Consider the following 13,632-nt stretch of genomic DNA (forward strand, 5'->3'; position numbering starts at 1 on the left):
AGGATTCTCAAACTTTTGGCAACAACGCTGGAGTTTGCCTTAGTGTGGAAAATGCAGCTCATACACGCTAGCGAAGATCTTCAATGCCATACACGGGTCGTGTATACACGAGAGTCTTCACGTAACCCCACAGGAAAAAGTCTAGGGTATTCAGATTGGGTGTACGTGGAAGCCATACTCCTTTGCTTCCACGATCTATCTACCTGCGTGGAAACTTTTCGTTCAGATATGCACGAATAGTGGAACATGAATGGGAAGGGACGCCATCATGCATAAACCACATACACTGTCGTGTTCTCAGTGACACGTCTTTAAGTAGAATAGGTAGGCCCTAGGTCAGAAACTGGATGTACGATATTGCTTGCGTTCAATCGCTGTGGTAAGAAGTGTTGTTTCACAACGTCATCATCAATAATACTAGCCAACACATGCAATTCGAAACGCTGATGATGCTTCGTCTCTAGAATTGCATGCGGGTGGTTGGGTGTCAATTAAGGGTCATTGCGGACATTTGTAATGCCATCCCGTATGAATGCCTCATCCGAGAACAATATCTGTGGAAGAACTTTTCTCCGCGTTTCATCAACTTTCTTTGTGTTCCCTGGGCCGCCACTGCTTTGCCATGACTTATGCATAATTGGATTCTTCGGATGGGTGTTCCTTTGAAATCTTCTTACCCGACATTCCTATTTCTCTCTGTTATACAGATACCGTATTCCTACATTCCGCCTCCCATAGTGTCCCTTCAGCGTAGCCATTGTTGCCTTTGTTCATTAACATTTGTTGCTGCATGTTCCAAATAACATCCCCTCCTACAATTTTTCAGTGTAAATTATTCACTTTTCTCCATGTTTCATTCACTTTCTTTGTGCCCCCTCTAGCGCCGCCACTGTTTCGCCATCACTTATGCATAATTGGATTCTTCGGATGGGGTTTCCTCTGATATCTTTTGACCCGACATTCGTATTTCTCTCCGTTCTTGCGATATTGCGAATTGCCGCCTCGGAAGGTGACATTTCAAACGCCTCCAGCGCCCAAACTAAGCCGCATTCACCCAATGTTCATATGACATTTTTTGCTTGTTTTTACCTGTAGATTCATCTCCCGAATTTTCCGACATTGATGCACGACCACCCTGTATTAGGCGATGTAGATGAAGTAGTAGCACATATCAATATTACAAATCACTGCCGTGAACACATTCTGAAATCTGAATACATGCATATTTATAATTGGTATGTTTCTAATTAGGCATCCACAAAGATCCACGTTAAAATTCATTTATAATAATATAATAATACAAATAATGACTTCCCCAAAACTATGAAGAAAGAATATCAATTATGTATGACGCAACAATACTCGTATTTGAGCAAAATGATGATAATCTCAATAACATTACAGGAAACGTTACAGACACAACTGACACATGTCATATACTCAGCATTGCCAGATCTAGCATAATGATGCTAGATCTAGCATAATTTGCGTGCCTTTAGCATCTAGCATCTTGCTTTTAGCATCCTGCCCAAATCTAGCATAATTTCAGCAAGTTTATCAAAAAGCCGCAACACCTGGAGATGAGAAAGAAGTTGGTCGTGAGAAGAAAAAGAACGGCAGAAATGTATCACCTCCCATTGATTCATACAGTCAGTAAACCATACAGGCAGTATCATTTTCCGAAGTAAGTTAGAAACGGCTTTGGTCTTTTTTTCTTTTCTTTCTTTTTTTTTCTTTTTTTTTTTTTTTTGGCTGCACCCAGGCTTTTCTAATCCTCTAACTGCGAGTCATGGGCAGACAATTCCCAACGCCGCTTATGCTGCGAGATAATTTTCTTTCAAAATATGTACACAAACATTTTGCATTCATTTATACTATATATACGCCATTGAGTCTAGCAACGACTGCACTAGTTTAGTTGAGTTAAAGCTTTGGTGCGTGAAGTATTGAGTTCTATACATGTATTCTTACGCTCTGCGTATTTTAAGTTACGTTATCGTATCTCAACTTCGTTTTTTTTTCTTTTAAAACTCCTGAATTAGTAATTATGAGGATCTAGCATAATTTGAACAAATCTAGCATAATTTCGATCAGGTTTTGGAATAATTTTATTTTTATTTATTTATTTATTCACTTTCCTTTGGCCCCAACGAGCTAATGCTCACATTAAGGGGCAGTACAATCCAATACGTACATACTTCAATAATAATATAACATGACAATATATGTTTGTCATAGACTAAAAAGAGACAAATAAAATAAAGAAAAAAATAAACAATAATGGAAATAAAGTACATTATATATATATATATATAAGAAAAGGAAATACATGGTAACTACTAATACCCGGAACAATAATAGAAATTCAAAATATTGCATAAGATGTTAACTTGAATAACAATATATGAAATACATGAACAGAAACTTTTATAGTTATGGATTATATATGTAATTTACATTAACAACAAATTTAGGGAAATATCATATAGCTGACAGTTATTTACAATGAGCCATAAACTGCTCCCAGTAATGCTGTGTCACCTGTTTCTTAAATATATATTCACTACAACAATTTTTAAGTTTATCTGGAAGGTCGTTATACGTTTTGAGTAGCCTGTATTTGACACTCTTTGTGCCATAGTTAGTTGAGTTCATTCTTCTTATATGTAGTGCATTTCTACGTCTAGTATTGTGTTCGTGAATATCGTTATTTTTTTGAAGCCTGAGATTAATATGTGTCTGGGAATTTATAATTTTATAGATTAAAATACTTGTTTGAACTTTTGTAATTAAATTTAGTGGTAATATTCCTGAGGCCATGTACAAACTATTGCTGGAATATCTGGGAGGTAATCCATACATTGACTTTATTGCTTTCTTTTGGAGAATTGCTAATCTCTTTATATCTGATTGCCTACCATTCTGCCAGATTACCGATAAGTAAGATAGGTGGGATTGAATGAGTGAATAGTATACTGCTCTAACACTTGAATTTGGTACGATATTACGTAAACGACTGAGAACTCCCACAACTGGTGATATCTTCTGTGTTAACATTAATATATGTTTGTCCCATTTCATATTTTCATCCAGTACCAGACCTAAGTATTTTACAGTACGTGCTCTGAGTATAGTCAATTCATCTACCTGTAGTTTGTCAGGGATCCGTGTTTTAAATGAAGGCTTATGAAACACTAGAAACACTGTTTTGGAGGGATTAAGCACCAATTTGTTTTCGCAAAGCCACCGACTTAAAATGTTTAAATCGTATTTTATATTACACAATAGTTCTTGGACAGAGTTTTCAACATAAAGTATTGTTTTGTCATCTGCAAATAAGGCAACTTTACCTTTGAGGTTTAACTCCTTTATGTCATTTATATAAATCAAAAATAATAGTGGACCTAAAACTGACCCTTGTGGCACACCATGAAGAACTGGTAATGCAATGCTCTCTTGACCATTAACATACACATATTGTGTTCTATTGTTCAGGTAACTTTTAAACCATTTCAGAGTCACTCCTCTTATTCCAGTTTTTTCCAATTTTTTAAGCAAGATTGCATGGTCAACTGTATCGAAGGCCTTTTTTAAGTCAATAAATAACCCTGCTGCTAGTTTATTGTTGTCTAAAGCCTCTTCTACTTCAATTACTAAATCAACAGTTGCGTTTAATGTACTGCACTTTTTCCTGAATCCATATTGGTGTTCGTAAAAGAAGTTAAATGACTCCAGATACCTAATTACCTTATTGTATACACACTTTTCTATTATTTTTGACATACAGTTTAGAATGGAAATAATTTAGATGGTTGTAATTTATCACCCCCTTTAAAAACTGGTACAACTTTTGCTACTTTACACAAAGCCGGAAATGAACCAAGCTCAAAAGAAAGATTAATGAAATCAGCTAAACAGTACTTTAATGTATTTTTACATTTTTTTTAAAATTTCGTTGGTAAGATTATCTTTTACCGTATTTCTTTTCATCTTTAGTGAGTTAATAACAGCTAAAACTTCATCAGCAGTCACAGGCTCGAAGTAAAACGAATTAACTCTGCTTTGATTGCCGTACTCTTGGTCATGTACTTTAGAGATTTGAGATACCAAGTCTATTCCTACATTTGTGAAATATTTATTAAGTGCGTTAGGTACTTCTTGGTCAACTATTTCTATTTCACCAACACGTAATTTAGCCACTTCTGATTTTTTATGCTGGGTTGTGTTTGTTAAAATCTCATTAACTACTAACCAAAATTTTCGAGGGTCATTTATATTATTCATAATTTGTTCGTGATAAAACGCATTTTTTAGATTTCGTTTCTCTTTCGTAACTAAATTTCTCACGTTCTTGTACTCTTCACGTATGAAATTATTTCCAGGATATTTTTTTGTAAGAACAAAATATTTATCTCTTCTACGTATTAGTGATAATAAATGTTCAGTCATCCAACTATTTTTGTAATACTTACGAGTTTTAACTATATTTTTGCAATTAATTATAGCTTTTTGAATTCCAACATTTATATACGAAATTAATTGATTATAGCATTCATCGATGTTATTCCCATCAAAAGTTAACTCATTTCTTAAAAATAGCCATTTGCTTTCTTAAAATCAATTTTAGCACAACTGTTTTGAACCTCTAGCTTAGTCGCTGAAGACTGGACCTGAGTTAAGTTAGTGTTCATAATTAAGATATTATGATCGCTAAGATCTATTGCTATATTATTAATTTGCACCTCATGTTCCAGTTTGTTAATAATGACATGGTCAAGTAAAGATTCACTTTTATCAGTAACCCTTGTTGGGTATTTTACATTAGCCTGACATAAACCATTTGAATTAATAAACAAATTATAATATATAGTTTCGTTCTCTTTTCGTTTTAATGTATCGACATTGAAATCACCTAATATGTACATTATACTGTTACTAAAACAATGAGTTATTTCTTCAAGGTCTCCTAAAAGGTTTTCAATATTACTTCTGTGTGGATTATAAACGTCTACCAATGTAATTAATTTGGAACCTACACAGAGTTGAATAGCAAGAATATTATGAATGTTATTAATTGATTTTACAATACTACCAGTCCAATTGATGATGTATGAAGGGGTGATATGTTTATGTACTTTATTTACAAATCACACATATCACATCCAAAGCTAATGAACTGTATGATTAAACCCATTTTACTGATTCACCCAGATATCATGAAGGAACGAGAAATAAGACTTGACGAATATTTTAGATGTTACTTGCTTCAATTCTTATTTAAAGGTACATGTGTTAATATGATAAATATAACATGCTTTGTTCATATGTTAATATACTGATATAATACTTAAATATTAGTACAATGAATTACTTATCTTAACATCTTTCTGCAGTAATCGTTGCTTGCTGCTAGCTAAACCACATGTTGCTTGCTAACCATCATACTTTGTCTTCGATCACACATAAACTGAGTAGCACTCTAAAACACTGTTAAGAACATGTAAATCTTGTATATTAATGAACATGAGTATTTCTCTAAAACCTATGAATAAATATGCTTTTCTGAAACTATTAATGAATATGCTTGTCTAGTTGAACTTTGAAGCACATTGTCGAATGCACAGACACACTTGAATAGCACACTGAAGGCACTGTTGCCAGCCAATGCAAACACAACTCACTAAAACTCACCAGAAAAATCACTAAAAGAATCACAAAGAATTCACTAAACCACTAAACTATATACAAAAAAATGAAACTAATATGAATAAAAATGATGCACATATGCAAGCTTATCCATCCTCCCCCTCCTTGATTGGACACAATCAATTAATGCTCTAGGGGCAAAGGAATTAATTTAGCAACACTGCGCCGAAAAATGCCACTTTTACACTTCACAGTTGCCACTCGCACTAAATTATCACTGCCCGGATGAACTTCTTCAATCACACCTAACTTCCACACTTGAGGAGGAACATTGTCTTCTTTTAACAATACGACCATGCCCGGTTGTAGATTAGGCTGAGCTGACTTCCATTTTCTTCTTTGTTGTAACTGGTTGAGGTAATCCCTTGACCAACGTTTCCAAATATGCTGCTTCATTTGTTGAATCCGTTGCCATCTTCCTAATCTGTTGATAGGTACGTCCAGTAGATCTGGTTCCGGAAGGCTGAGAAGTGTAGCTCCCATCAAAAAATGTCCTGGACTGAGATACATTGGATCTGTAGGATCGTTGGAAATGGCTGTCAATGGTCTTGAATTTAGAATGGCTTCAATTTGAATAAGTAACGTGTTCAACTCTTCGTATGTCAGACTTGCAGTTCCTGCTACACGCCGTAGGTGGTACTTCATGGATTTTATTGAACTTTCCCATGACCCCATGTGAGGAGATCTGGCAGGAATGAATTTCCATTCTAAACCTTCTTGAGCTGAGTATTCCAGGATGTCCTTTCGGTTAGTCTTAGATTCAAAAAATTGTTGCAATTCTCGATTGGCGCCAACAAAGTTGGAACCATTGTCGCTACAGATAGATAAGCATTTTCCTCGCCTAGCAATAAATCTCTTCAATGCTGCGATGAAAGCTTGAGAAGTTAAGTCTGAAACTATTTCTAGGTGAACTGCTCTAGTGGCTAAACAGATGAACAACGCTGCATAGACTTTCATTTGAATTTTGCTGCGAATCGTGGGCTTGACATTAAAGAATCCTGCATAGTCAACTCCCACGTGTACAAATGGTCTTGCTTCATTTACTCTCTCCTTGGGTAAGTGTCCCATTAACTGTGATGAACTTGTTGATCTCCACTTGAAACAAACCAAACAATTGTGTACTATTGCCTTGACCATCTTCTTAGCTCTTGGAATCCAATATCTTGTACGCAAAGATGCAATAAGAAGCTGTGGTCCTGCATGAAGCAACCTTTTATGTTCTTCTTTGACTATCAGATGGGTGAAATGATGACCTGCAGGTAGGATGAATTGGTGCTTGTTGTCGTACTCCAAGTTTGAATTTTCCAATCTTCCTCCTACTCTTAGCATTCCTTCCGTGTCCAGAAATGGAAAAAGATCCTTGATTGGGCTCTTTGTTGAAACTTCCATTTGTTGCTGCAAGTTCAATATTTCTTGATGATAGGTAGTATGTTGTACCATCTTGATACATCTGTGTAACGCTAAACGAAGTTCCGAAGCGTCAAGACTATCGGTTTTTCTTTCTAATTTCTTGGAAAGACAATTATGTTTGAATCGCAAACAATATGCTACTACTCTCAACATTTTGTTTAACGATGAATACCTTTTCATAAAGCTTGTTTCATGAACTGCCACCAAACTTATCATGACTTTCTTCTCTTCTGGAATATTAGCCGGCTCATTTTGTTCTTGACATGGCCATTCTGCTGTGTGAAGAAACTTTGGACCATGCCACCATTCTCGAGACTGAATAAGAGTATTGGGATCCGCTCCTCGACTAACTATGTCTGCCGCATTTTCTTTACTAGGCACGTGGTGCCATTGATTGATTGATGTGATTCTCTGAATTTGAGCCACCCTGTTGGATACAAATGTCTTCCAACGATTGGGAGGTGATTTGATCCATGACAAAACTATCGTCGAGTCTGTCCACAGGTGTATACCACTGACCTCTATATTCAATATGGATAGCGTTTTGTCTATTAGCTTCGAAAGTAACAGTGCTCCACATAATTCCAATCTAGGCAAAGTTTGCTTCTTCAGTGGTGCAACCTTCGACTTTGAACAAAGTAAATTGACTTCAATGTTTCCTTGTTCGTCTGTAGCCCTGATGTACACTACTGCTCCAAAATTTTCTTCACTTGCATCGCAAAAACCATGTAATTGAATTTCCTTAACGTTCTCCGAAGACATTACGTTTCTTGTAATTTGTATCTTCGCCATCGCAGGTAACCAAGACATTAATTGATTCCACTCAACTTGTAGGACTGTGTCTAATGAGTCATTCCAATCCATCCCTGTCTTCCACAACTTCTGTAAGAAATTCTTGTATTTGATGACAATTGGAGCGATTAGACCTAATGGATCGAAGATAGATGACACTATGCTGACGACTTGTCTTTTTGTCATTGCAACATTACTTTCTACTGCAGTTCCGTGTTTACAAATTTTGTTCGAAATTATAAGTTTGTCTGTTAATGGAATCCATGCTATTCCTAAAGTCTTAACACCGTCTTGCTGACCAAGTATGATTGGCTGTTGTTTTTCCCTGAAGTCTTCAGGAACTCCATGAAGTACTTCTTCTTTGTTAGAACTCCATTTACAAAGCTTGAAACCTGCTCTGCTTAAAATATTAATAAGATCCTTCTGTAGTTCTAAGGCCTTTGACACGTTTGGTACTGATTTTAACACATCATCAATGTAGAAATTGTGTTTTATTACTTCTGCTGCTTCTGGAAATTCCTTGGAATTTTCCTCCGCTATTTGCTTCAGACATCTTGTTGCCAAGAAGGATGCTGACGAACTCCCGTACGTCACTGTTTGTAACTCATACGACTGGATCGGTTCTTCTACTGAATTTCTCCAAAGAATGCGTTGTAAACCCTTGTCCTCATCATGAATTAATATTTGGCGGTACATTTTCTCTAAGTCTGCTGTGAATGCAACTGGATACAACCGAAACCTTAAAATAATGGAGTACAAGTCATCTTGAACAATTGGCCCAACTTGAAGAATGTCATTCAATGATTTGCCATTAGACGTTTTTGCACTTGCATCAAAAACCACTCTTAATTTAGTTGTTGTACTGTCCATCTTGAATACAGGATGATGTGGAAGATAACAACTGCTGCTGCTGTTCACGTCTTCTTCTGTAACCTTTCGCATGTGACCCAAACTTAAATACTCATTCATGAAGGCGGCATATTGTTTATGAAACTCAGGATTTTGTAGCAATCTTCTTTCAAGCTGCTTAAATCTTTGTAGTGCCGTGTTGTAAGACTCTCCTAAAGCTGCATTCTCTTCCTTCTTTGGTAATTTGACAATAAATCTTCCATCTCCATTTCTGGTTGTATTTTTTAAAAAATGCTTCTCACAATTTTCTTCTTCCGGCGTGTAAATCTTAGTCTGAAGATCTTCGAGTTCCCAGAATTTTCTCAATTGTGTATCCAAGTCTGTCTCCATCTGAGAAAAACATGAAATTACCGACTGGTTGGCTTCTTCGGGTATTGAAGGCATATTTCCGACGACAACGTATCCTAGCTTCGTTTCCTGCAAAACTGGATAATTTCCTTTTCTAGTCTTCTGGCCTGGCTCGAGGAGACTGTAGAATAACCCCGCACCTATAAGCATGTCTACTGACGACGAGCGATGAAAATTTGGATCGGCTAAGCAAATATCCTTTGGCAAGTTCCAATTACTGTAATCGATATCCTTAGAAGGTATGCAACCGGTAATGTTTGGCAATACTAAACAATCGACCACTGCATTAAAATCACATGTTCTTGAATAAATATGAACTTCAACACTGTGCTGAGCTTCGGAGGTTACAGAATTGATACCTCTAATGGGAACACGATTTTTCGTTTTCTTGAGACCTAATCTATGAACTAAAGCTTCGCTGACAAAATTCGATTGAGACGCTGCATCTAATAACACTCTGCATTGTTGAAAACGACCTTTAGTGTCTGTTACGTTAACTAACGCTGTTGCTAATAAGATTTGCTGACCATAATTAATCTTAAATGAGCAATAAGAGTCCTGTGGTTGAACCTTAACCTGATTCTGTTCCTTAACTTTAGGTACGTTAGTATTATTGTTATTTGTTTTGCTTGAACTGTCTTTGTTAGTAGCCTCCTGAGTAGTATCTTCATGCAACAGTGTATTATGCTTAAAATTACATTTCTTACAAGTACTTGATTTGCATGCCCTTACTTGATGTTTATTACCTAAGCAATTAAAACATAGTTTATTTTGCTTCACGAGCTCCTTTCTTTGATTAATGTTAGCACTCAGAAATTCTGGGCAGCGAAAAACAGCATGCGTTTCTTTGCTACGGCAAATATTACATGCATTTGGAAGCACAGTAACAAACGAACTCACTTGACTGTTATTCTTTCTTTTTGCTTTGGAATCTACACTTTTGTTGTCATAAGTACTTTCAGATTGAGTAGGACGAATGTTTTCTAACATTTGACAACGACCTTCTAAAAATGAAAATAATTCCGAAAACGATGGAAAGGAGTCACTACTTTGCTCAGCTTCCCATTCCCTTTTGCTTGCCGAATCAAGTTTTTCTACTAAATGTTGTGTTAGGAGTACGTCATGCAAAGGTTTGTCCAAATTCAATGCTTCAAGGGCTTGAAAATTACTACGTGCAGTATTTACAAATTGTCTAATGTCTTTAGCGTTTTCTTTCATTACTGGCTTGATATTGAGCAACCCTCGTACATATGTCGAAGCTATCAACCGTTTGTTTTCGTAGCGTTCAACAAGAAGCTTCCATGCAATTTCGTAATTTACTTCTACCGTTGGCAGATTTGCTATTAATGTAAACGCTTCTCCCTTGAGCGATGTGCGCAAATATTGAAACTTACAAACTGTACTTAATGATTCGTTATTGTGAATAAGGGAAATGAAAATGTCCTTAAAGGGCGACCACTCCTCGTATTTACCACAAAATATGGGCAAAGAAATTTTAGGCAATTGTACTGAACTACTACCACAATTTGCAGCTTTGTTATTTGCTGCCCCTGAATCCGTTTTTTGTTCAAAACTATCAATAAATTCTTGTAACATAACCTTTGAATCATAATACAGTTCCTCGAATGTAATTCTGTGCGTTTCTTGTTCACCCGTCTCATCCAAGAGCTCTATTTCTGACTGTATCTCATCAAACTTAATAAAAACCCCTTCAAGTGCAACTAGCCTCGTTCTTGCTTCTTGTATGCTAGGTTTATTTTCATTCTGTAGTTTTTGAAGAAATGTCTGTATTCTTGTTGCCTGACCTTTGACCGAAGCACGTTTCTTAATTAATTGACCCAACTGCACTTCTGCCATTGTTTCAGTCTTTTTTTTTTAACTACTCAAACCGCTGACAATTTTTTTTTTTTTACTTCTGAGTGACTTACAAACGTGTAACCTTGAATTCAGCTGGGTTGAATGCACACACACCACTGCACTAATATGAACAGCTTTGTCCTGCTTATGACAGCAGCACCCACACAAACACACACGAGAACAAACAATGCAAAGTCACGTTTCTCGTTCTGACATCCGGTGGACGGAGGACCAAAAAAATGATGATGTATGAAGGGGTGATATGTTTATGTACTTTATTTACAAATCACACATATCACATCCAAAGCTAATGAACTGTATGATTAAACCCATTTTACTGATTCACCCAGATATCATGAAGGAACGAGAAATAAGACTTGACGAATATTTTAGATGTTACTTGCTTCAATTCTTATTTAAAGGTACATGTGTTAATATGATAAATATAACATGCTTTGTTCATATGTTAATATACTGATATAATACTTAAATATTAGTACAATGAATTACTTATCTTAACATCTTTCTGCAGTAATCGTTGCTTGCTGCTAGCTAAACCACATGTTGCTTGCTAACCATCATACTTTGTCTTCGATCACACATAAACTGAGTAGCACTCTAAAACACTGTTAAGAACATGTAAATCTTGTATATTAATGAACATGAGTATTTCTCTAAAACCTATGAATAAATATGCTTTTCTGAAACTATTAATGAATATGCTTGTCTAGTTGAACTTCGAAGCACATTGTCGAATGCACAGACACACTTGAATAGCACACTGAAGGCACTGTTGCCAGCCAATGCAAACACAACTCACTAAAACTCACCAGAAAAATCACTAAAAGAATCACAAAGAATTCACTAAACCACTAAACTATATACAAAAAAATGAAACTAATATGAATAAAAATGATGCACATATGCAAGCTTATCCACCAATCGTTTTGGAGATAAATAGCAACTCCACCCCCTCTTTTACAATTTCGATTCACATGAAAGCCTGTATAATTCTGTATATTATAATAATCACTTTCTCCAGAATATAGCCATGTTTCGACAATAACGATAACATCAATTTTGGGTATTCTTAACAACAACAATTCAATTTCATCCCATTTGTTTCTTATACTTCTGGCGTTAATATACAATACAGAAAATTTCTTTGTTTTCGAATGTAAGCTTAACTGGACATTTACATAATCATCTATACAGCCAAAAGTGTTTTCACTTATGTTTATTCTAAATGTTGAAGTATCGTTATCTAAATTGTAATCCATAAACTGCCTTAAACTATAACGTGGTTACTTAACATGGTTTTCAATTGCGGAACTTTTTAATATCATCATCATCCCTTATCCACACCGCTGGGGAATTTTCATGTTGTCTTACGTACACTTTACAGTCCTTCACCCACACGTATTTGACCTCAGGTCGGAGGTCCCTTGCCTTCTTGTGCAGAGTTTTGTTGTACGCTGTAAGATGTTCATTAATATATATCTTTTTTGGGGCCTTCTTAATGCCAAAATCTGCACTTGTTAAGTTTGGTTTGGATTTCCTCGCTGCTAGCACCGCTTCTTTCTTCCACCTGTTAACAAAACGTACAATGATAGGCTTTTCGCATTCTTCTTTTCGAGTTGGAATACGATGCACTATATCTAAGTCCTGTTCTGTTATCGTTACCCCCAATGCTTTGCCAAGATTGCTTATGGTCGTATAAAGATTTTCACCATCTTCTGGGACACCATGAATCTCAAGGTTGTTCCTTCTTTGGTATTGGTTCAACTCTTCCAATTCTTTCTTACTTGCACTATTATTTGAACACTCATTAATTCCATTCTTCAGTTCTTTTATATCTTTCCTGAGTTCTTCGAAGACAGCGTCTTTGAATTGCATTGCTTTCCGTATGTCTTCATTTTCCTTAACCACTGAGTCCAATTTCGTTTCCAGTTTGCTGTAGTTTTTAGATAGTTTATTGAAATTATCTGAGAACTCTTTCCTTAATGCATCCAACTGTTCTTTGATTTGCAGAGACTGGTTTTTCAAGCTACCTCTCATATCGCAGTCCTCCCGGCCACAACTCCAGCGAGCACGAGAGTCTTTGAGCAATTTGTCATATTCTCCCTTCGATATTTTGACACAGTTCTTATGAAACCAATCGTTACATTTACCTTTACAATTTAATTCATCTTCACTTTTCCCCACCTGATTCCCACACACAGGGCAATGGCATTTGTCTGATTGCATTTTAAAGTATTTACACTGATCGAACCTTTTCACAGAATTGCAAGAGTAAATTTTGTTTAGCGCACTGGTACCACTGTTTTGACTTTTTCAGAAAGCGAGTTTGCAACACTTTTTGCAGCTGATTTGCAATACTGATTAATGGCAACCGGAGAGGTGATTCAATTTCACTCAAATTGCATCAAAATGGGCTTCATCATGCAACACTTCACTTCCCTTGAGGCCTACAAATATCTTAACTCTATTTTGTAAAATGGTTTGCAGTCCCACACAACTAATGTGAAAAGTTATCCATACAAAGAACACGAAGGTGGCCCTACCTTGTTTATAGCTTCATCCAGTCAGGCACTCACACTTTCTTCAATA

The 13,632-nt window shown here is 36.1% G+C and overlaps 2 protein-coding genes across 2 annotated transcripts; both read right to left on the reverse strand.

Moving 5' to 3' along the window:
- Nucleotides 1-5,829: 5,829 nt before the first annotated feature.
- Nucleotides 5,830-7,035, reverse strand: LOC145665934 (uncharacterized). Its single transcript, XM_081733040.1, has one exon. The coding sequence runs from the start codon at nt 7,033-7,035 to the stop codon at nt 5,830-5,832; it is 1,206 nt and encodes a 401-aa protein (XP_081589166.1).
- Nucleotides 7,036-12,342: 5,307 nt separating this feature from the next.
- Nucleotides 12,343-13,269, reverse strand: LOC145665935 (uncharacterized). The gene has a single exon (XM_081733041.1). It carries the CDS (start codon nt 13,267-13,269, stop codon nt 12,343-12,345), a length of 927 nt encoding a protein of 308 aa, XP_081589167.1.
- Nucleotides 13,270-13,632: the final 363 nt, after the last annotated feature.

The sequence above is a fragment of the Thermobia domestica genome, chromosome 12 (genome assembly GCF_964235325.1).
Source record: "Thermobia domestica chromosome 12, izTheDome1.hap1.1, whole genome shotgun sequence".
In the NCBI taxonomy this organism is placed as follows: domain Eukaryota; kingdom Metazoa; phylum Arthropoda; class Insecta; order Zygentoma; family Lepismatidae; genus Thermobia; species Thermobia domestica.